The 23226-nt window shown below is 42.7% G+C and overlaps 1 protein-coding gene across 3 annotated transcripts; it reads right to left on the reverse strand.

The window, feature by feature from the left end:
• Positions 1-4946: 4946 nt before the first annotated feature.
• On the reverse strand, positions 4947-22453 carry LOC117552776 (protein FAM83G-like). 3 transcript variants are annotated; one of them, XM_034226420.1, is made up of 6 exons: positions 21492-21944; positions 19379-19546; positions 12679-12803; positions 9496-12316; positions 9329-9349; positions 6476-6739 (listed from the first exon to the last, which is right to left on the reverse strand). In XM_034226420.1, the coding sequence occupies exons 1-5, from the start codon at positions 21942-21944 to the stop codon at positions 9332-9334; spliced, it is 3585 nt and encodes a 1194-aa protein (XP_034082311.1). In that variant the 3' UTR covers positions 6476-6739; positions 9329-9331. The 3 variants fall into 3 exon arrangements, with proteins under 3 accessions (XP_034082300.1, XP_034082304.1, XP_034082311.1); XM_034226409.1 differs by lacking the exon at positions 9329-9349 and having other exon boundaries at positions 4947-6739; positions 21492-22450; XM_034226413.1 differs by lacking the exons at positions 9329-9349; positions 19379-19546 and having other exon boundaries at positions 4947-6739; positions 21492-22453.
• Positions 22454-23226: the final 773 nt, after the last annotated feature.

Consider the following 23226-nt stretch of genomic DNA (forward strand, 5'->3'; position numbering starts at 1 on the left):
AAAAGTCCCCATGGCCTGAAAATCACAGTGCCCATCTTTTTTCGGGAAATTACTGAATCTCAAAAACGACAAACTATATATTTTCAGCTTTCTTTGAAAGATTTTCAATTTCAGTAGGTGGGACTGAGTATGGTGAGATGTTGTTATAGATTGTTGCATCGCACTTAAATAGAAACGCTAAAACTTGTGAAAAGCCTGTCGTAGATGCTGACACCAACAGTCTGTTTTGCAGATTTCATGTCCCTGTTTCTCTCGCTGTATATCTCTGTCTTTCCATCTTCCCCTGCGTCGTGCTTTACTCTCAGTTCCTTTCTGTTCCTCGCCTTTTGCATCTCAGTCGATTTTGATAAGGAGGGATTTTCAGTTTTTCACTCTATCTCTTACTGCTTTCTGCATCTCAATCACTGCTCTCCTCTTCAGCCTGTTTCCTCCTTGTGTGTGCTATGAGTGTGTGTGTGTGTGTGTGTGTGTGTGTGTGTGTGTGTGTGTGTGTGTGTGTGCTATGAGTGTGTGTGTGTGTGTTTGACAGTGTCTGACTCATTCTAAATCTGGATGTGTGACCCAGAAAATGATTCATAAAACATATTTCATCTCATGCCTATATGAATTTAGTTTGATTCGCACATCTGTCACTTGCTTCCTGCAGGGGAGGTAAACAAAAGTACATTAACAAAGTTTTCATATAGTAATTTTTTTTTAGCATATCCAAAATATGTAATCCAAATATAACTTTGTGTGTTTCTGGTCTTTTATAGATCACTTTTTAATGTTTTCTAAACTCTTATTATCAAAATACCTCTCTCTGCCTCAGGCCTCTTTTATGCTGTTGCTTACACATGCTGCTGTCTTGTGTTTAAAGAAATAGTTTTACATTTCTGTAAACAATTATTGTCTTATACACTTTTTTTCCATGAGTTTCGTGAAAAGATTGTTAGAATTTCCGTGTCTTTATGCCTGCCGGCAGTTAGCTAGCATAGCTATGTGCTAGGTACCTTGACTCAATAGCTTGGAGGACTCAAATGCACAACCCAGAGACAAAAAAGGTTTGAAGAAAAATAATCTTTAATTTCAAAAAACAAACTCACTCTTTTAGAGGAAATAACAAACTGACAAAAGTAAAGCGCTCTCATGGAGGGAAAAAGGCAAAACACTGAATCTCTTTTAGCAATGGCTTAGATCTGGCTTCTTGGGACAATGAACAAGACGAACCGACAACTAACAAGGGGAGACAGGACAATATATACATGAGGTAAGTGGGCACAGGTGGAAACAATCAGGGGCGGGGCAGACACTGATGGTGGCGGGAAAAGGAACCAGAGCAGGAAGTAAAGGGACCTGGAATGAGACAAGGCGAGTACAAAATAAAACAGGAAATGGAACATAAACTAAACTAACATGAACATGACGAACACAAACATGACAACACTTAACATCATTTACGGGACACTACAGTACCCCCCCTTCTAGGGCCGACTCCAGACGGCCCAGGCTGCTCAGGGTGACGATCATAGAAGTCACTGAGTGTCTTGTCCACAATGAAAGTTGAGGAGACCCAACAACGCTCCTCAGTGCCGTAACCCTCCCAATCGACCAAGAATTGTCGTCCTCGGCCCCGTTTGCGGACCGCTAGAAGTTTCCTGACTGTGTACACCAGGCCACCTTCAATGATCCGGGGTGGTGGAGGCGGCTTGGAGGCGGGAACCAGAGTGCTCTCTCGAACTGGCTTGAGTTTGCTCACGTGAAACGTGGGATGAACTCTCAAAGATCTGGGGAGTTTGAGGCGCACAGAGACAGGGTTAATGACTCTTGAAATTGGGAAAGGACCCACAAACCTTGGTGCCAACTTCTTGGAGTGAACATGTAGGGGTAGATCCTTGGTGGAGAGCCAGGCTTTCTGGCCCGCCCTGTAGAGGGGGGCCGCACGCCGGTGACGATCCACCGTTGACTTCATCCGGGTCGAGGTCCGGAGTAGCGCCTGCCGAGCACCGGCCCAAACCCGCCGACAGCGCCGGACCATGGCGTGCGTGGATGGAACTTTGACTTCTTCCTCATTAGCAGGGAAGAGAGGAGGCTGGTACCCGTTAGCACACTGGAAAGGGGAAAGACCCGTGGCAGCCGAGGGGAGAGTGTTGTGGGCATACTCTACCCAGGTAAGGTGATCGCTCCAAGTGGTCTGCTTCTGGGACACGAGGCACCTGAGGCATGTTTCGAGGTCTTGGTTCAGGCGCTCTGTCTGACCGTTGGACTGCGGGTGATAACCGGAAGATAAGCTGACGGTGGCACCGAGGAGCTGGCAAAACTCCTTCCAGAAGTTGGAAATGAACTGTGGTCCTCTGTCGGAGACTATGTCACTGGGGAAACCATGGATTCTGAACACGTGAGTTAACATGACCTCTGCCGTCTTCTTGGCAGAGGGAAGTGTGAGCAGAGGAATTAAATGTGCCATCTTTGAGAAACGGTCTACCACCGTCAGGACGGTAGTATTACCTTTGGAGGGCGGTAGTCCAGTCACAAAGTCCATGGAGATGTGCGACCATGGTCGCTGAAGCACTGGGAGGGGCTGGAGCAGACCCATCTGGGCCTGGGACGAGGTCTTATTCCGGGCACACACTGGACAGGCCGCCACGTACTCGGAGACCTCTTTTTTCATGGCCGGCCACCAGAACCGCTGTTTTATGGCAAACATTGTTCGTCGGACCCCCGGATGGCATGTGAACTTGGACGTGTGAGCCCAGTGGATTACCTGAGAGCGTAAAGACACAGGGACAAACAAACGGTTGTCTGGACACTCGCTGGGTGCTGGGCTCACAACATTCGCCTACTTCACATCTGTTTCTATCTGCCATGTTACCGACCCAACCACACAGTTCAGTGGAAGGATTGATATTGGTTCCTTGGCATTATGTTCAGGCTCAAAGTGACGAGACAGTGCGTCTGGCTTATGGTTTTGTGTACCGGGCCGAAAAGATAATGTGAAGTTAAATCTGCTGAAGAACAGAGTCCACCGGACCTGACGTGAATTTAGTCGCTTGGCTTTCCTAACATATTCTAAATTCTTGTGGTCAGTCCAAACAAGAAATGGTTGCTCCGCCCCTTCTAGCCAGTGTCTCCACTCCTCCAATGCTGCTTTGACAGCTAGTATAAATTATGATGTGGGCTCTTTGAGCCGGCTCGTTCGCGACCGACACATCACTAATTGGTTGCTTTATTTTCTAACACAAAACCACTGAGATGCGTAGTGCATGGTCCGAGAAGGACAAACAAATCAACGTAACACTGTAATATTACAGATCAACAACACAGATATGATTCTTATTTATTCATTTTATATACATTTTATTTATATAATTAAATCGATTTTTTTGTTTGTTTTATCTGAGTGTTCCAGGGTATTCTCTGAATACCGTGGAGACCCTGCCGGTTCGCCAGCTAGTACCTAGAGGATTTATTAGGATCGGTTACTACGTGGGGTTTCCGTTGTTTGCCTTGCAGTTTTCCAAAAAACCCAAACATATATCATGTTACTGAGGGAGCTTTGTTGTGTGCTAGCTGTTTTCTTGGAGACTAGCTGTTACTCCAGTCTTTGTGTTGAACTAATCAGCAGCTAGCTGTAGCTTCATTTTCACTGTACAAACAAGAGTGGAATGGATTGTTGTCTGAAATATTCTATAATCCCAATACGATTAACTTTTGTAGCAGCAGATTGTTTTGTCCAGCCCCTGTATTACACATTAATCATATTCTCATCAAATGATTAGGTTTTATTTTGCTAAGAGAGTTTTAGAAGAGTATTACATTTAAAATATTTGGAGACGAGCCACAGAGCCAAATCTAGTTTTTCTTCACCAGCTGACATCATGAATAATAAGCAATGTGTGAAGGTTTTCACATCAGCCCTCCCTCATTGTGTCTTCTTCTTACATGCAAATTCATTCAGCCCTCAAATGCATCACTTGTCTCTACTGGCATGCCATCTGCTTGTACGGCACACATAGACAACTTCAAATCATGTTTCACACAATATAGCAGCAAGATCTTTAACTGTGAAATTAAATTGTACATCCTCACACCTCAGCTGCAGATTTCACCTGTTTATTTTTTCAAGAGATGCTTCTGTGCTGCCTGTCTGGTAAAAATGTTCTTTGGGACCATATTTAATGTTCTTTTTACCATACATTTTAATTACAGTTGATATTTGCAGAATTGTATCGCCCTGTGAAAGATGACTGAATCATCCAAAAGCCCAGTGGCATCGAGGGACTGTACATTAGCTCTGCTCACCTCTTTTGGACCGTTTTTGACAGGGCTGAAGAAACACACTGAAATAAATCAGATGTTTAGTCGGCATGCACGGCAGCCTTCTGCAGCTCCAAAGGGCAGCCATCCATGATTCATAATCTATATTTCATAAAAGACATTCAATCCTGGTTGGCTCCGGGAGAAAACATTTTTCATCTCAATACCTCCCTCAGGAACAAATTGGAACGTCCAACTCAAAACAAAATGAACACAAGCACACACAGAGCTAAACAGTACTGGGATTTACTGCAGTGATAACAGCAGGTTTAGAAGAAAACAACTAAACAAACATTAAGCAAGTGCACACATGTAATGTCTGTTTATTATAATAACAGAAAAGACTGGAGCTTTTCTCATTACAAGATAAGACAGGTGCTTTTCTGGAGAAAACACGTGGATTAGGTGCACAACAGCCAATGTATCGATGTCATTTAGGAATTTATTTGTCATGCAAAAAGCGCCGCTGTAGCAAAGGACCATCCTTCAAAAAAGGGCACCAATTTGTCGACCTTTGTAAAAATTAGCAAGAGATCTGTATGTGTCTTCAGAGTAAAGAGTCTCTTATGTTCTGCCTGAGCACAGTGACTTTGTCTTCCAGAGAAAAGCATTTTGAATATAAATTGGATGTGGTGCAAACAACAAATAAATCATTTACAAGGCCTCTTTAATGTTTTGATATTTTTAGCGTATAGCACACAATGAAAGAATACAAAAAAAGGTCTAACACATCTGCATCAACAGTTTTTTTAATTCAAGTTTGTACCACAAACACTTGAATGAACAGAAGAACACACTCAGCTTGTACTTTAATAATACAAATGTGGGAAAAATGTTCCCACTCACTCATATAAACATAGTATAAACAGCTACTGTCATGAGGTTAGCCATTTAAATGATTTCTGCCACCAGAGTGGAAAGTAATTGTAGCGAATAGTAAATTGTAAATGAATAGTACAAAACTGTTTTTAGTCAACATTTACTAAAAAAAGTAAATGTCTGTGTGATTCAATGGTTTCCAATTGTTCAGTATCACACAAAATACAGTACATGGTAATATTTGATTTTCATTAAACATGTCATAGTACCTATTTCTAGACTGAGCATTGCGTTGACTCATGTTACTTATAATGTATATTGGAAGCACACATTCACATACTACACTGCTGTAAGGAAAGAAATCCACCACATTTGAAAGTTTTCTGAATTAAATTACAAAGCAAAAGAGAAAAAAAAGACAAGAGGGTATATTTATATTTAGCTGAAAAAGAAATGTTTTGCTCGATCCACAGTTTATGTAAAGTTAATGGAGTAACATCAGCAGTGCTATGTTGAGTGAAATACCTACAGCTTCTGGGTTTATTTATTGTTTACATATATCCATTTTGATGGTCATACAAACAATTTAAGCATTTAGTATCCGCATTTTCACATACAAATGTTTACAATCAACTCCATTGTTGTTCAATATCTAGGGCCCCGTGGGTGAAAAAGTACATTTCAAGTTTAATATTCAGAAAAGTAGAAATAAGAATTGAAAGGAAAAGGAAAACTACCTATCCAATCACACTTTGTTTGGTCTTATAATGAGCAACGTTATGCATAGCAGTGGTTTCATACTAAAGTGCATCCTCCATATGACGAGACAGGAGCAGGTCAATACCACGAGTCATGGGTCAAAGTTCAAAGTTCAGTTCAACGTGTAAGGTAAAAGTCTTAGCTTGCTCTTTTGGATCTCTTTTGCTTTCACAGTACACATACCGTGTCAATGCAAGCTTTTTCTCGGAGGTGTATCTTAATTTGTGTTTAACTTGCCTTTCTTTGGCTTGATGTGCTACAGTAAGATTATAGAAAATGAATGACTGACAGTAGCAGACTAGCGTCTCTGTCCATGCGAGCTGCCACTGCCTCTCTTGCTCTGCGCTGGCAGCTTGCTCATCTTCTCCTTCAGGCCCTTCAGGCTGTACAACCTGCTAAAAGTGACGCTAAATGGATTATTTCCTTCCTCCTGCGGTGATCCAGCCTGGTTCTGGGTCTGAGAATGAAGCGGCGCCTCTCTGTTGGACTGCGGGAGGAGAAAAGAGCCCTGGGGTTTTGAGTAAGGGGATGGATTCTGCGTCTGTCCAGCTCTCGTTCTGTCCTGCGCTGCTGGAGGCTGTCGAGAGAAGAACCTCTGCTGGCTTTGGGAGACTTCGGCCTGCCTAGTTGCTGGCCCGACAGCACCAGCTTTCAGAGGAGGAGGCAGTCTGGATGGCGGACTACGAGGAAAGAAGGCGTTATCAGGGAGCACGTTGCTTTCTGCCTGGTTCTGCTGGCGGCTGGGATGAGGCCCCATTGCCCAGTTGGGTGAGAGGACTCGAAAGGGTCTCGTTGGTCGGTAGGAGGAGAACGCCTTGCTGGCCTGCTGCCGTCCTCGTTGAAATTCGGGAGAAGTATGCGAAAGCTAGGAAAGACAAGGAAAATGGAGATGAGAATACATTTATGTATAATGGAGGTATCAAAACATTGAACTACATTTTTTTGCAGGAGCAGAGCAACATCTCAACCACACCTCTAATCACCTGCTAAACTACTTATATCTGGCCAACGCATAAAGCCTTGTTTGCCTTCAAATTCAACACCGGAACTCATTAGGCGCGTTCACACCGCAGTACTTTTCCCACTTTAGTTCCGATATAGTTCCGAAATGTTGCGTTCACCAAAAAGAGCCGGAACTAAAATTAGTTCATGAGAACCTTTTCACCCCCTTTTCCGTCGCTGCTAGAGAGCAGGGACTTTCGTGGGAGAAAAAGGTTCCTGTGTCTGATTGGCTGGGCGGATTGCAAACCACGCCCCGTAAAACTCCCAAAAAGTTTTGTGAAGCCGCCATTTTATTATCCTCGTATTAGCATTATTAGCATTATCATTAGCATAGCGCAGAAACGCAGAGAGACTAACTTATGACAACACAAAATAAAACATGGGAGCGGTGGAGATGAGGAGGTGTCGGCGTTCTGGCGATTTACTCGGAAGGCTTCAGTAGAAGCTGCTGGGAGTCCCAGCAGCTTCTACTGAAGCCTTCCCTAACTCCGGGGACTTCCGGCCGTGGACTTTTGGCGGCAGTATACGCCGTGAAGTGGTTTGCGGCCTGCCAGTAAACCCAAAGCAGAAGAAGAAGAAGTGACGTCAGCGGCTTCATTTGCCTAATCCACCCCCAGGGACTTATTCCGGTGTGAACGCGATCTGTACTTAGTTCATGAGAACTAAAGAGTTCACATGAACTAAAGAGTTCACATGAACCTTTGTGGGAAAAGTACTGCGGTGTGAATGCGCCTATTGTCCCTTTTTATCTCGTCTAAACACAAATCCTATAACTCTGGAGGGGGGGGGGGGAGCTAGTGGAGCACGCTCAGGTACTGCGGAGCGCATAAAGCAGACTCTTCACACTTCAGGGCAGATAAGGCTACGCAGTACGCAGTCTACTGTCCCGCAGCTGCTGCCTCTCTGTTGGACTCCGGTACTGCACATTACTCACGAGATGTTGTAAACAAAAATGAGTGGGGAGCGAACACACTAACCACTCACACACCACAGCGCGTCCTGGATGAGAATGTCTGGCGTGCCAGATTTGGCCCGTGTGCCGCCAGTTGATGGTCACTGGTCTAGTGGCTCATATTATTGAGCTATATTAAGATAAGAAACATGCCTTGAGCGTAAATGGAATTGTTGCAAATGTAAAAGAGAAGTAGTTGGGTGCAAATGTAAGATATGTTTTAATGTCCCTCTTGTTAATATTACATGACAGTTCACAGTTAAAACATGCCAGCAACACCTCTCTGACTGGAAAGGACTATTGTTAGATGAAAAGCGTGGTCAGTGGTGAGTGAGTTAATCTACGGCAATGAATGTGAAACTATCAATCTTTTACCGATTCATCAATATTGCATCAGTGTGAGCGTGTGCTGCGCTTCATTAAAAGTATGTCACTTTAATTCACACACAGTCTCCTTGTTCAATAATGAACAAGTGTCGTGTGTTTGAAGTCAGCTAGCCACACACACACACACACACACACACACACACACACACACACACACACACACACACACACACACACACACACACACACACACACACACACACACACACACACACACACACACACACACACACACACACACACACACACACACACACACACACACACACACACACACACACACACACACACACACACACACACACACACACACACACACACACACACACACACACACACACACACACACACACACACACACACACACACACACACACACACACACACACACACACACACACACACACACACACACACACACACACACACACACACACACACACACACCCACACACACACACACACACACACACACACACCCACACACACACACACACACACACACACACACACACACACACACACACACACACACACACACACACACACACACACACACACGATTTTCCAATAGGACATTTCATTTGTATAAACCAACAGCTGATTTAGTAATAGTCTGATTAGCATGTTAAATTCATTTTGGTTAAGGCAGTATATGTAATTGATGATTTAATAATAGCAATGCCATGTTCATGTTCAAGGTGATTTGATTAAACATAAGATCATTAGAAAAAGATGCTTTTGAAACAGGATTGATTGGTTTCAAAATTAGGATCTCAGATATTGTTTCAACGCAAGTAATCAACTGTGGAAGCTTCATTGTGTTAGTTAGTTAGTTACAATTTCTTACACAAATCATTTAATTATAGTCACATATCAGAGGCTATTGTAATGCTAAATACATCAGAAAATACAGGCATACAAATATAGATAGGCTTAAGGGTAAATGTAAATGTGAGTTATTATTTAGTTATTAAGAAGACATTTCCAAAGTGGATTTTGCAAGACACTACAGGAGAATAGGGTAAAAGGATTCTAGTCTAAAACTACTTTCACTACCACCTGTTAGATGTACGGCACGTCCCCTTGAAAACTTGGTTTAGCTGTGCTTACCTTTTATGCGACTGGTGTTCGCTGAGTGGTTAAGAAAATTAAAAAGTACAAATTATTTAGGTTAATAACCTTCACAGTAGCTTTAAAACTATTATTTGTTGTGTGGTGAGGACATTTGTTGTGGAATTTAGAGAATAAATCACCCTTCGCCTTACTGTATGCCATACCTTTAGTCCGTCAGCCGCCTGAGGTCTGCCCATCCTCTCCACGCTGTCCCCGGCCTTCTCTGTGTCCGGTCTCTCTTTCGTGGGTTGAATGTCACCGGTGGATGATCGCTTTCGCTCTAAACTTTCTGTTTCAGTGCTAGAGGTATACCTGTCTATAGTGCCTAATGTACCATCAGGAGAGTTTGAATTTATGTATACAGGACTGGTAGCATTAGCGTTATTTGTGTTATTATGCTCCTCTGTCATTGCGTGGTTCAGGGAAGCTAATCGCTCCAAAACAGGCTCTTGGAAAGGGGAGTCGCAACATTCATAAAACTCCTCTGAAGTGGTGGAGAGAGCGGAGTCTGTTCTTGGTGATAAATACCCGTCAGGTGTTGGCGTTCGAAAGTCTGGAGTGTATGTGTGAGAATCGGAGGGAGGCGTGCAAAAGTCTGGGGTGGGCGTACGTGGGAGAAATCCATCCGGGGTGGCACTACGGGTCAGAGCCATGAGTGACTGCAATCCTCTCTCTGATGTCGGTGAAAGCAAGTCTGGCGTGTGTATTTCAGAGAGATGTAATCGCAGGGGTTTCTCAGGTGTGTGTGTGCCTCCTGGTGCTTTAGAAGGTTTTTCTTCAATGTTGTTGTGAGTGTTATGTTTGGCAGTATCTGGCATACTGTCTGTGGGGCGTTCGGGTGTTAAACTTGCGTTACCTTGCTGATTGTGTGTAACTGTGTGTGTGCTATCACCAGCACTGTCTTTAAATATGTGTGTGGCAGAAATAGGAGTGTGTGTTGGTGCTTTTAAAGAGTCCACAGTATCTGATACATTGTTAACTGGTGCAGGTAACTCACTATACGATATTCTCTGTGGTACGTGTACTTTTGCAAGGTATGTTTTGCATTCTGTCACATCCTCAGTTTTTTCGTTTGTCACTCCAGAAACATCCATTGAAACTTGTTCTGGGGCCTTCATCTCCTTCTTTACTGTTGCAACACTATCTTTCTGTGGGGTTACTTTGACATCCATTGACACCAAAGTCTTGGGCTTGACACTTTTTGGAATGACTTCTTGAGTAATCACATTCTCTACTTTTGTTATCAAAACATCTGACTTGGCTTTGTTTCCGGCTATCGATTGCATTCCTGCTCTGTCATCGCCTCCAACTGCTTTCTCATTGATTGTATTTTGGGAAGTCCCACTCTGCTTTTGTTGTGGAGCTTCTACCATATTTAAAATGTCCTTCGTCATTCTCTGCGCCCCTACCTCGCCTGCGCTGTTGTTCTGCAGTTCTGGGACTTTTTGCGGCAATGTTGTCACCGTTGTTGCTACAGTACGTGCATTTATGACCTTTTCTGGTGCTGTGCTTGTCTCAGCCATTGGGACAACACTGATATCCAGGATTTCCTGGCCTTTGTAGGTGACGTCGCCCTTGATAACCAGATGGACAGTACGAGGTTTAGGAATGGGTGGTGTTGAAGTCTCAGATGGGGATGCTGGGGACAAAGAGAGGGCAGGAGGGGGAATGGAAGAAGAGCTAATGGAAGACTTGGGACTCTTGCTTGTAGTGATGGAGACGTGACTGTTTTCAGAGAGGGAGGTGGAGCTGACAGTCTGTGGGGAAGACTTGTGGCTGTTGATGGTGGGAGTCTGGATGATAGGGGTTATTTCAGAGGAGTTTTGTGACTGTGTGTGATCAGCCTGCGATTGTGAGTGTGGCAGCACTGTCTTTGTTTGTGGGTGCGGCTCTGTGTTCCCTTCAGTGGGACTATGCAGGTGTGAGACTTGTGTACAGCTCGCCTTCAGGGCTTGTTTCCTGCTCACAACCTCCTGTTGTGTGTTTAAAATACTGTCAACTTCGGTTTTAGTGTGAGATTCAGAGAGGGTGGTGACAGTTTGTGTGGTTTGTGAAGACCCCTTAGAGTTAGGAGTGGATGCGCTGCTTCTGGATTGGGGAGGAGTGTGTGCATTGAGGTGAGGTGTGTTGTTGTGGCCTGCATCTTGTTTGGGGAAGGTATTAGAATGCTGTTTCTTCTCAGTGTTGGGAGTGGTCGTAGTGTGTTTGTTGGACTCACACTGTGGTCCGGATGCAGGTAATTTCTTGACAGGTTCCTCTGTTTTGCTTTTGATCTCACTAGGACCTTTGTTAGTTTTAGTTTGCTGGGCTACACCTACCACCACCTCTTCAGTCTTGGTTTTATCTTTAGCTGGTTGGAGTTCATTCACCTCCTTCTGTTTAGTCGTAAAGTCTCTTGGCTTAGCGACGTCGGGCAGAGTTTCTTTTGCCTTACTGAAGGGACTGCTGAACCTGACTGCTTGGCTGGTTTCATACATCTCTGACCTCTGTAGATGGACCTGATTTTGTTTTTTGTTATCACGAATGTTAATGAACCCGATTACATCACTGGGCGGGTCGGGCTCTGGCCAGGTGGGCAGGTAGGACATCATGCACACTTTCTCTAGATCGATGAGTCCAGGGTGGATGGGCGGAGCCTCCTGTGTAGATTCTTTATTAGCCTCTTTCCCCCCACGCTTCTTGGTTCCCTGGTTCTTGGAGTCCTCTGGATTGTTGGTCTTTGGAGGAGGAGTGGAGTATGGGTTGCCCAAAGCAACATATTTGGCACTGTACAGTTTCCTAACCATTTCAGCAGAAGGAGGGACGACTGCGGCCGGCGCTGGGATGGGCTCCGCTTCAGGTTCAGGCTCGATGGCGTCCTTACGGAGGTCTACTGAGTTGGAGGTTGCGTAGAGGACTCGAAACAGCTTGTCAAAGGACTCCACTGCCTGGCCTGTAACCACGGTGATGAGATTTCTGTCCAGCCTCGATGCCGACCAAGTGAAACTACAGAACATAAACAGATACAAAGTTAGTCTACCTCTAAGCACAACAAGATATTACATGTTGGCAAAATACCAATGACTGAACCATCCATTAATTTAGAGACTGCACTGTGCATGCATGTATGTCTCTTGTGCATTGGATACATTTAAAACCTGTTGGTCTTGCTTGTAGAGATAACGCTACCAGACACTAACTGTACATTCTTTATTCACATTTCACGCTAGGCTCAAAGACACAAAGAGAGGTGGAGCACACATAGATAATATGTTTCTTTCTTTGTCTATATTTATCTCTTTCTTACAATCTCTTTGAAAAATGCTCACACACACATTCACACTTACACACACTCTAAGTGCACTGACCTGTAAGACCCAGACACAGCTTTGTCTCCATCGATGAACATGAATCTGTGTCCCATTCGCCCTCTGATCTTAGTGCAGGACCGGGTGTAGAACTCTGCTCCATCTGTGCAGCGTACCCTGAGGTTCTGTAACACGCACATACATGAAGAAGATCTCCAAATTCCAGAGCTATTTTTTAACCTGTGACCTGCATGATGTAATGGTTACACAACAATGACAGGGACCAATTCATCTTACATTAATGGGTCAGATTATGCAAATGTGTAAGGTTCATACATGTATTTTGGTGTCAATGGAACATGTTTACATGCTTTACGTTAAAAAAGCACAACATATTTCTCATATTGTCTGTCTGAATATACCTGCATTTGCTCTCTATCTGACACGTTTTGTTTAAACCCAGCTGCAGGAAAAAAAAGCCTTGGCGTGCGGGAAAAGTATGGCACACCTTTAACAAGGTAGTTCTCAACACATTTACTGTAGATACTCAAATGGGGAGGTGTATTTTAATGAGCCTGAATGTGACATAGGAAGTAAGAAAGCTGACTGGGTTGTCCTTTTTATCAAATTGACGGTTGGTAGGCAATCTAGATAGCAAAATGTATGTGAACAAGCATTAAAAAAGCGTTTCTTTGAATGATATTTCCCGATTAAGTTAAGAAAGTAGGCTACAGATGGGATCACGCCAGCCACAACACCAAACCGGACAGATTTTTGCAGTGTGTGGTGCATGGGGGCTGCTTTCTACTTTGTCCATTCCTACTCTCAACCTCCAGGGCCCTTGCTCGGGTCACACCCTTCGATGAACTCTGCCTTTGTTTTGATCTCAACTACACAATTGTAAAGTTTCATAACTGTATTTTATGGCGTTGACAAATCTATCCACAGATAGACAGACATATAAACACCTGGCAAAGTAATCCAGATCTCTTCCTGGGAGTTTTCGCTACAGTAGGTGTGTCCAGGTGTTTACCGTTTCTTTAACTATGATTTAGGTTTTCTATGTGTACATCTAACCATATTCTATAGAAGTTGAAAAAAACTCTACATGTACTTTTTTTAAAGAAAACCCTACAGCCATATCAGTGGCGTAACAAGGTTGTGATTGGCCCCGGTGCAAAACAATATTTGCACCAGGGCCAATCCAGCCTCTCCTCCTGGCTGGCTGGAGAAGAAGGTTGCACCACGGCCACGGATACAGCTTCACTTGTGGAGCTAGATGGCAATGATGGTGGTGAGCTATCGTTAGCCTCCGGCTCCGGCTGTCGCTGCACGTCAACAATGCTAACGTTAGCGCTCGATTTCGAGGACGATGTATGACAACAAAAACTGTCCAATTTAGTCAGTTTAGCTGATACATCTCCTTGTTCTCTCTTGTCCTTTATCTTTTGAGCACCACTCTTGTGCTTTGGTTTGCTGTACATTATAAATGCAAGCTATTACATTTTTTATAATGCTGCCAAACTTGCTGCTGCTAGCTACACTACAGTACAGGTTGATTAAACGGTTCGCTCGTCATGCAAGGTATCACATGACATGAAAGGGAGCAAGGTCATTGGAAAGAAAAATTACAAATGTATTTAGGTTGCTTGGTTACTTTGAAGACTGCGTGAACCGGTCAATGCCATTGGGGCCCCAAAAAATAAAAAAATAAAAAATATATATTACAAAAATATCATTATTTAAATAAATAAAAAGTATTGCATGGGCCCCTGGCCGGCTCTGGGCCCCGGTGCGTTGCACCGTCGATGTTAGGCCACTGAGCCATATATAGAGACTATTAGCAGTAATTTATTTTCATTTAACCAAGTAGCCACACTTATTCAAACTGCAATTACACAGCACATTCAAAGTACAACTGTGATTAAATATTACACAACCAACAATAATATAATTGCAATTGATCCTAATGTAATCTATGTCTTGTCTTTACTTGACTTTAGTGATATTATCTTGGTCGTTGTTGGAACTTGTTTTTCGCTCATCTCCGTCTGAAAAACACACCATGTTTACTGTAAGCAATTCTTCTGTATCGGGATTCCCTGAGATTCAAAGCTGGTGTCCCTCAGGGCTCAGTTCTCTGTCCACTTGTGTTGTTTTGCTCTGAAATGCCTACACGCGTGACTAGGGATGGGTATCGTTTGAAATTTATCGATTCCGATTTCGATTCCGGTTCTGCTTATCGATTCCGGTTCTTATCGATTCCCCGTTTCGATTCCAAAATTGTAAAATAAAGAGGTCAAACGTTTAGATAACAAAAATATATTTATTCTTAAAAGCTTTAACTGAAATTGTTACTAAAAAATATACATGCAATACAAATGTATTGCACAATAGCTGTGCTTTATTTGAACTGAGCTATGCCTGTGGCAAGCTATTAACAGGCATTACACTTTGCCTTTTCTTTTTCTTTTTTAGTGTAGTGGAGCCTCACTTCAGAGTGTTTACCGCGACCTATCTTTGGTGTTATGAAGCGACTGAGCTCGTGAAATGTCTACGGGAGGGCGGGGGGGCATCGCTGCGGGGCAACTGTGGACCTCTGTCGCCTGTCAGCGCAATTTATATGATGCCGTTTAAAAAAATGAAGGGCGGTGCCGGCCGTCAGCGTACCGAGCCGGCCGTCAACGGCCCGCTGACGACCGGCCGTTCTGTGATTCTCCAGGTCCGCCCTGTATTCCACCGGGACGGACCCGCTGGAATACAGGGTCTACCGCGTTTAGGAACCGTTAAGCAGAACCGAAATTGTGTATTTTGTATGGGTACCCGGTACCCGGCATTTTCTTATCGGTTCTCATCTGGAACCGAGTTTCGGTTCCCAACCCTACGCGTGACTGTGTAGCTGTAAAGCAATACATTAAATGAGGGCTAACACTTAACCAATCATTATGATAATAAATGGGTGGTACAGTTTATGTACCTGCAATCATAAAAGACTGTAATAATGTTTCAGATAAGAGATTACACATGAAAGGAACGTCGAACAAACACTTTCTCGGTTCAATCGCTCTGACTCACTTTCTTAAGAACAGATGTATTCAACAACATCTGTCCGACATTAAATACGAAAACTGCATCCTAATTCTGTGAGAGATATGCAGACCTTTGTTTCCCATAATCCATTGTTGAACATCAGTAGTTTTCGATTAGGTTAGTTAGGAAGCGTTTATTAGGTCCTTTTAAAGATTCCAAACAATCAGGAAACGGCATGCGATTCAGGTTTTTAGATTATGTTAGTGATCAGTAAATGGTCCATATAGCATTAATGCATAGTGTAAATAATATATTTTAAATATGGGGTCAAATAAAAATGATTGCAACCTAGCTTCAGCTTTTGCTTTCTGTCTGACATGGTTTGGTAGTACATGTTCAACTCTTTGTACGCTGATTGAGCTCTCATTCCTGGTGATAGATTGAAACATTTTTGAATTACCATACCACTTTGGGTAGTTTAGATTTAACTATCTTGTTTTCGGGAAAGCCATAAGTTCCTTTGAAAAGACACAGCTTAATGAGTCACGTCGGTGTCTAGGGCCAGGTCGTGAACTGAAAAGCAGCCAAATAATTGTATAACCAGTTATCCTGATGCAGCAGATTATTCCTGGTATGGCTTTTCTCACAGAGTACACTCCACCCTACTTTGGTCACACCCATGACTCTCTCTTCCCCGCAGTACATTCCTTTTACCAACTGATTAGATCAAATCAGCAACTTGCATTTCTTTGTGTATTTAACTCTCTAAACTCTAGATGACGAGTGCTTAAGATGTCCTATAAAGAATGCTGTGTAAAAGCACAACCACCGTATTAGATTGCAAAGCAAACATAGCTTTGCATAACACCAGAACTAACTGAAAAACAGTGGCAAGGAGGCGTGGCTTAATGAAAATGCAAGTGGGCATGCTTTCTCGCCCCAATGATGTTGCCGGGAGATCCAGAGAAGATGTAGGGAGTTTTATATTCAAAAGTTAGGCCAATTTGGCTTCATGCCCCACTGAGCAACTTTCATGGGAATGAATGGGGGCCCTGCTTTCAAGGCTGTATCCAGTTCTCTTTGTACATCCATGCCAGAGGGCGTGGGAGAGAATAATCTGGCACCTTTTTACCTATACACATATATATCTTGCAACATATCGGCACTTCCTACTATCCTCTCTATTCTATCCTCCACCTACTCCCTCTTGTCACTTACAGTAACAGTAAAACACCTGTCTTCTACGCTTTCTGTCAACCCTCATCTTAATAAGGCAGAGCAGACCAAAGACCTGCGACAGTGGTTTCTGTCAGAAAGGTACAGGATCATTTAAATGACAGATACCGCCACAGACACGGAATATGACCAGTATATATGAACACATAACATCGCTGTGGTTTCGAAGTATGCAGCTGTCAAACACACCTGACTGTGCTCAATCTAAACCCATGATTTATTTGTTCAAACACAAAGCATTGTGAACAAGTGAATGATACTGTGTCTTAAAAGAAATCTGTCTTATTTAATGATATTCGCTTTGACAACTAGACTGTATTTCTGCAACTACCATGCCTTAGCGGTAAAGCTCTGTTACACTATAACAGTATATTGTATAAAATATGAAACCATGCATGAAACGAGTAGTTGTATGTGCTGATTTTTATTAAATGGATAACCATGAGCCAATGGTTTATTTCAGGGATCAAACATCAGACTTAATTAAATCTAGGTTTTGAGGCTGAGTGCACTGTGGGCATTTCAGAAAGCAAGCAGTTGCAATGCGAATAATACAGGGAGAGAACAGCCATCCAGTTAAGCTAAAATAAGACATTCATTTGCCATGTGTAATTGTCATATGTTTATGTTTAGAAGTCACAAACTGCCACATGAGACTGTGAAAATGTCTGCTGTTTTGCTTATGATCCAGATACAGATGGTACTTTAAGGCAGTCAAGCTGTTACTGCATTTGCGATTCACTTAAATTCCTCCAAGGCATACACTAGCAGAGAAGAGACAGAGAGTGAGTGTGTGTGTGTGTGTTTGTTCTTCAATGTTTGACTTCTTCCTGCCAAATTATGATCTAAACCAGTGTATACCTTAACAGTAAACTAGGAACATAATTAGTTAAACACATTGTAAGCCCTTGTGGAAAATGCCCAAACTTGCTTATACTGTAAGTTATTTAATTGAAATGATCGCCCCATGGAAAGGAGGACAAACTCAGCCGCTAGTAAATACACAAATTGCAATGTTAGATGCTAAAAGGCTTATCATGTACAGAGCAGCAATATATGTGTACAAATAAAACAATTGTGCTAGTCACGTGTCTGGGAAGATTTCAATGTTCCTGACAAGCTGACTCAAATAATATACTTTATAATAAGCTTTAAAACAGTTGATAGGAGGACTATAGGAAGAATGACATCAGCATTAAATAAAAACCAAACAAGGAACTCTTTGTAAACATACCGATATACATAGAGACCTGCCTGGCTCACAACATTTTAATAAATATGTTGTTGATGACTTAAAATTAAGAACTGTTTTAATCCTGTTCTTAAAAGAGTCACCGGCTGGGGGAAACACTAGAGATATTCTTACAGGCGTACTGGCAGCTAGATTAAAAGAGTCCATTCTCAGGAGAACAATTCACTGGAGATGGACAGCTGTACTTTCCCTTTAACTTAAGTCTACGTGTCTGTACATGACCAAATGTGTGTTCTAACGGGTTTTTCATGGTAGCCGGCCAATTATGCAATGAAACAAACACCCAAGGTAGACACAAGGAGGTAAAAAATTCATATGATACAGTGCCAGCTGGTTGTTATTTGAGCTTTTGTGTGAGTGTGTGTGTGTGAGAAAATGATAGAGGGCATGTGCTTTCACTTATCCATGCATAACGAAAACCCCTTGACTTAAATTGCCTCTCTTTTCTTCATAATATCAATGTTACTTTTTGTGTTCAACAACAGTGCCTTACAGTGATCCAAGAGCAAAGATTACTTCCGCTTTAGTGACACATCTACTGAATGAAACTGCAACTTTGAGATTTTATCCTAACAGAATAGATAATTAACTCAAATGTTCTGTTTTTATTCTGGTCATCATATTGGTTAGTCAGTTGAACAGGGTGGTCTCTGGAGCAATATGTGGCAAGATTGTCATAACATTTTTCAAAAACACAAATTAATTTGACGTAGCACACATTGGCTCTCACTAATAATAATGGGGGATTTGTTTTAAAGAGGCCTTATTATGCTTTATTGGGTTTTCCCCTTCCTGTAGTGTGTTATATTGTTTTGTGTGCATATAAATGGTCTGCAAAGGCTAACATCCCTCACACCCCTCCCCTGCCTGAAAGGCCTCGATTGGACTCCTTTGCTTACTTCCGTATCTTAATGACATCACTATAACACTCACATTCCTATTGGCTAGCACTCCAACTGTTGGCTAAGGGGCGGGACATCTGTAAGCGGTTGACCAACCACAACAGAGCCGACCAGCAAACCAATCAGAGCAGACTGGCCTCTGGTTTCAGACAGAGGGTGAAAAGAGGTGCAGTCTGAGAAAAATAAAGAGCTTTTTGAACATTAAAGCATGTGAACATGTCAGAGTAGAGGCACGAAATGCAAATATAAACCTGAAAATGAGCATAATATGCCCTCTTTAATTCTAGCTACAACTAATCCTTACTCTTTGATGCTTAACATCAGACTGGTGCTGACTCACCTTGAGGTGTCCGGCATGCATTTGTGCCCTCTGACACATGGACCGGAAATGAGGTAGTGTTGAGCTTTCCAAAAGGATGTAGACAGAAACCTTCCTCTTGAAACCAGCATCAAGCAAATCCCTGAAGATGTCAACATCAGTAAACACATCCATCACTACTGCTATAACCTGAAGGCAAAAACACACAACACCTGCATCACACACACTGGAAAATACTCAAAAATACATTGTTTATGCAGGAAAGTAAGGAAATACATGCACATCCTTATAACTACGCAGCAAGATCAAGCCTCCGGCATAACTGTAAGGTTACTGAAAAGATGACACATTGACTCTTTTGTGCCAAGACAAATAAGATTCAAGTTGTTTCACAGTTTGACGATCAAACTAATTATTAAAGGTCCCATCTCATGCTTTTCCGGTTATTACCCATCCCCTTGTGTGTTATGTAGCTTTTTATGCATGTAAACCGTCTGCAAAGTCACAGCTAGTGGAGCCTCGCAGATGGGGGTGCTGCAGCCCCCTCTGCACCCCCCCTTCCCGCATCCATTCGCGATATCTCGCTGTCTCACAGACCCCACGCAGCAACCAGGAAACGACACCAGTAACCCAGCTCAAACTGTCCGCTCCTCACAGCATTGAGCCGCGCAACGTCCCGCCAACACGGCACCCAGACCCCACGCAGCATTCTCATCTGTTTGTCATTACTGGTGTCATTTCCTGGTTGCTAACACCATTGTAACACATAATCACTGATGTTCCGCTGTAACGGTGGTGGACTCATCAGAACAGAGTGGGTGAGCTGACCAATCAGAGCACACTGGGCTCACAGGGATGGGGGGGGGGGGGCAGGAGCTCCAACAAGCCGTTTAGGACAGAGAGTGAATACACATACTATACAGAGATGCTGTATGAGAAACCAATGTGAGTTTGGAAAATTAAACAATGTAAATCTATTCTATACCTCAACAATGGAATTATGATCAGTAGAAGTGGCCAGTACCTGGGACCTTTAAGGTATAATTTCAGGGGAAGTTGTGCAGGTTCTCACAGCTCTCCGCTTATAGGTTAATTTAGCCTGTCAGAAGCTTTTCAGTTCCCATAGGTTGGTGCATTCGAGAGACACATGTCTCTGAGAACAGCTGCCATGAAATAAAACACGTCACATTGAACTTGTGCCTTCAGATGAGTCAGCTGCTAGACAGACACACTCATATGCATCATCAACCTATGCAAAAAAGCACATCATGCAAATATCCAACATAATCTTGCTCCCTTGTTACAGTGGCGGTACTTCTTTTAGTCCCTGATAAAGCAGCTTAATCAAGTTGCACTTTACTCTTCACCGTCTCATGTTGTCATCAGTCTGTACTCTTACCTCACACAGACTGATGTCATTGCTGCCCGTGTTAACACAATGTCAACGTTACAGTTGATCTTTTGAATGAGTACAGCAGGTCAGAGAAATAAGTGTAAAACAAAATCCCTTTTGACAACAATCTGTAATATGTAACATGCATGTGTTTCTACATATTTTCTCTGGTGTACCCTCTGAGTACCTGAAATACACTGCAGAAAATACTACTCCAAAATAGATAAACCATAAAGGAAATATTTGACACAGCGGTGTTTCTTATTGCACAGCCATTTACTATGTCAATGTTACAGTTATTTTTTAAAGGGTACAGCAAGTCAGTGTCAGCCAACATAAGCAACAAAGAAGAGCACAAATAAACACATATAGAGAGGCAAATATTGCCCAGCCATATGTAAATACTAAAGATCTTAAACTAAAGAGTTTCATATTTCCCAATAACCCAAGGGAAGACAACCACACATGAATATGCTTTAAATATTTGTATATAGCTTTGGACCTGTATGCGGAGAGTGTTAACTTTCACTTTTAGTAGTTTACTTTGATTTGAAAGTAAAAATTAAGGCAGAAACGGACAGGACAATGCTTAAATACTTATTCTGCCTTCCTTCTTTCTTTCTTTCTCCATAAAGCACGTTGGTCTGGAGGTTTTAAAGTTCTTAACAAATAAAGCTGAATTGTATTGTATTAAATGGTATTCTTTAACTTGTCTTCTTCTTTATAAGTGGCCCAACATACCTTTTGCGCCTGCGCAATCATTTTCCTGACGACCTCCTTGATGTGAGCCTGATCATCCAGGGGTGGCTGCGTGTACACGGCTGTGCGCGTGACCCCCCGGTAAGAAGCGCAGTCCGGCCAACCCAGGTCCATCTGCGGGATGGACCTATCCGACAATTCGGGCCAGTAGTGCAGAGACAGCGGGGACTGGTCGTCCTCGCCGTCCTCCAGGAAGATGTCCGTGCCCGGGTCATAGGGCTCCACCGTGTCCGCGAGAGAGTCCAACTCCAGGTCCGACAGGAAGCCGCGCAAGGTGCGAGCCTCCAGGTACTTAACAAACGCCTCGCGACCATCTCGAAGGAAAGCCTCGAGCGCGACCCGCTGGTCCTCGCTGTACAAAAACTCCGGTTTGGACTCGGTGGTCCGGAGGTTCACGTTGTTATCGTCCAGGCACTGTACCTGGGACAGAGCCATGTCTCAAAAACAAACACTAAAAATTCAGTTTAATTCCTCTTCCAAACTTCTCCAAACGTGTTGCATAAAAGTTTCCCTCTGTGGTCTAAACAGCTGAGTAGATAATCTCCAGACTTGTTGCACATAACTTCACGTAGTTCCCCCAGATTCCTTTGAGCGGCCATGGTGCGTTAGTTAACACTCGGCCATTGTCATCCCCACTTCCAAACGAAAGATTAACGGGGCAGAGAGAGAGCGAGAGGCAGAGTGAGTGACACCCCGCTGAAGGCACCGCCCGACAGGTGTGACCCTGTCAGCAAAACACCCACACACAGAAGCATGCGCACCTTTATCAGGTGCCATGTACAGATATCAAAACATACCATCAGAGGTGAAAGTACTCAGATCTTGTACTTAAATAAAAGTAGAAATACCAAAGTGTAGGAATACTCTGTTGGTAGTAAAAGTCCTGTATTCAAAATGTCACTCAAGTAAAAGTATAAAAGTATTGGCATCTACATATATTTAAAGTATCAATAGCCTAGTAAAAGTACTCGTTAGATTGGTACATTTCACAATCATATGTTTTGATTATAATTATTGATTTGTTTATCAAGCTGGTAAAGGAACACAATTTAATGAATTAATGTACTGCTTGGTAGCATGCACATTTAATCCAGATGTAATGTATTGGTAAGTAAGTCTTATTTAAGTGTTTATCATATTGTATGGTATAGATTATTGATAGATATCAATAGTCTATATCTGCAACTAAATATGTAGTGGAGTAAATGTACAATATTTGCCTTTGTAGTGGATTAGAAATATAAATACAAATGTTAATACTCAAGTCAAGTACAAATACCTCAAAATGGTACTTAAGTACAGTACTTGAGTAAATGTACTTAACACCACTGCATACCATGAAAGGACGTTCATAACACGTTTTACATGTTTGAGTTTGACTTGATTATATAAAAAAATGAAGCATCCCTCCCTTATTTAACAATTAAATCATTAGAATGCCAGTCATCCAATGAGGTGAGACATGTGAACACCACAAGTAGATCATCCATGACTTTGCGGTTCTACCTGTTCTGTCATGTTTCTTAAAGCTCCTGCCAGCAAGACAGAGCCGCGAACCAAAATAAGAAGATAAGATGACATTAATGGAATCTAAAACAATTGCCTGGAGAGAACAGACCATATTTCTTCCATTTTCTTAGAAATAACATAATAAAAATCAATCATAAACTTCATGTTCACCCTCCAGTGGTGGAGAAAGCATTCAGATTTACTAATA

Source organism: Gymnodraco acuticeps, unplaced genomic scaffold, assembly GCF_902827175.1.
Source record: "Gymnodraco acuticeps unplaced genomic scaffold, fGymAcu1.1, whole genome shotgun sequence".
Lineage (NCBI taxonomy): Eukaryota > Metazoa > Chordata > Actinopteri > Perciformes > Bathydraconidae > Gymnodraco > Gymnodraco acuticeps.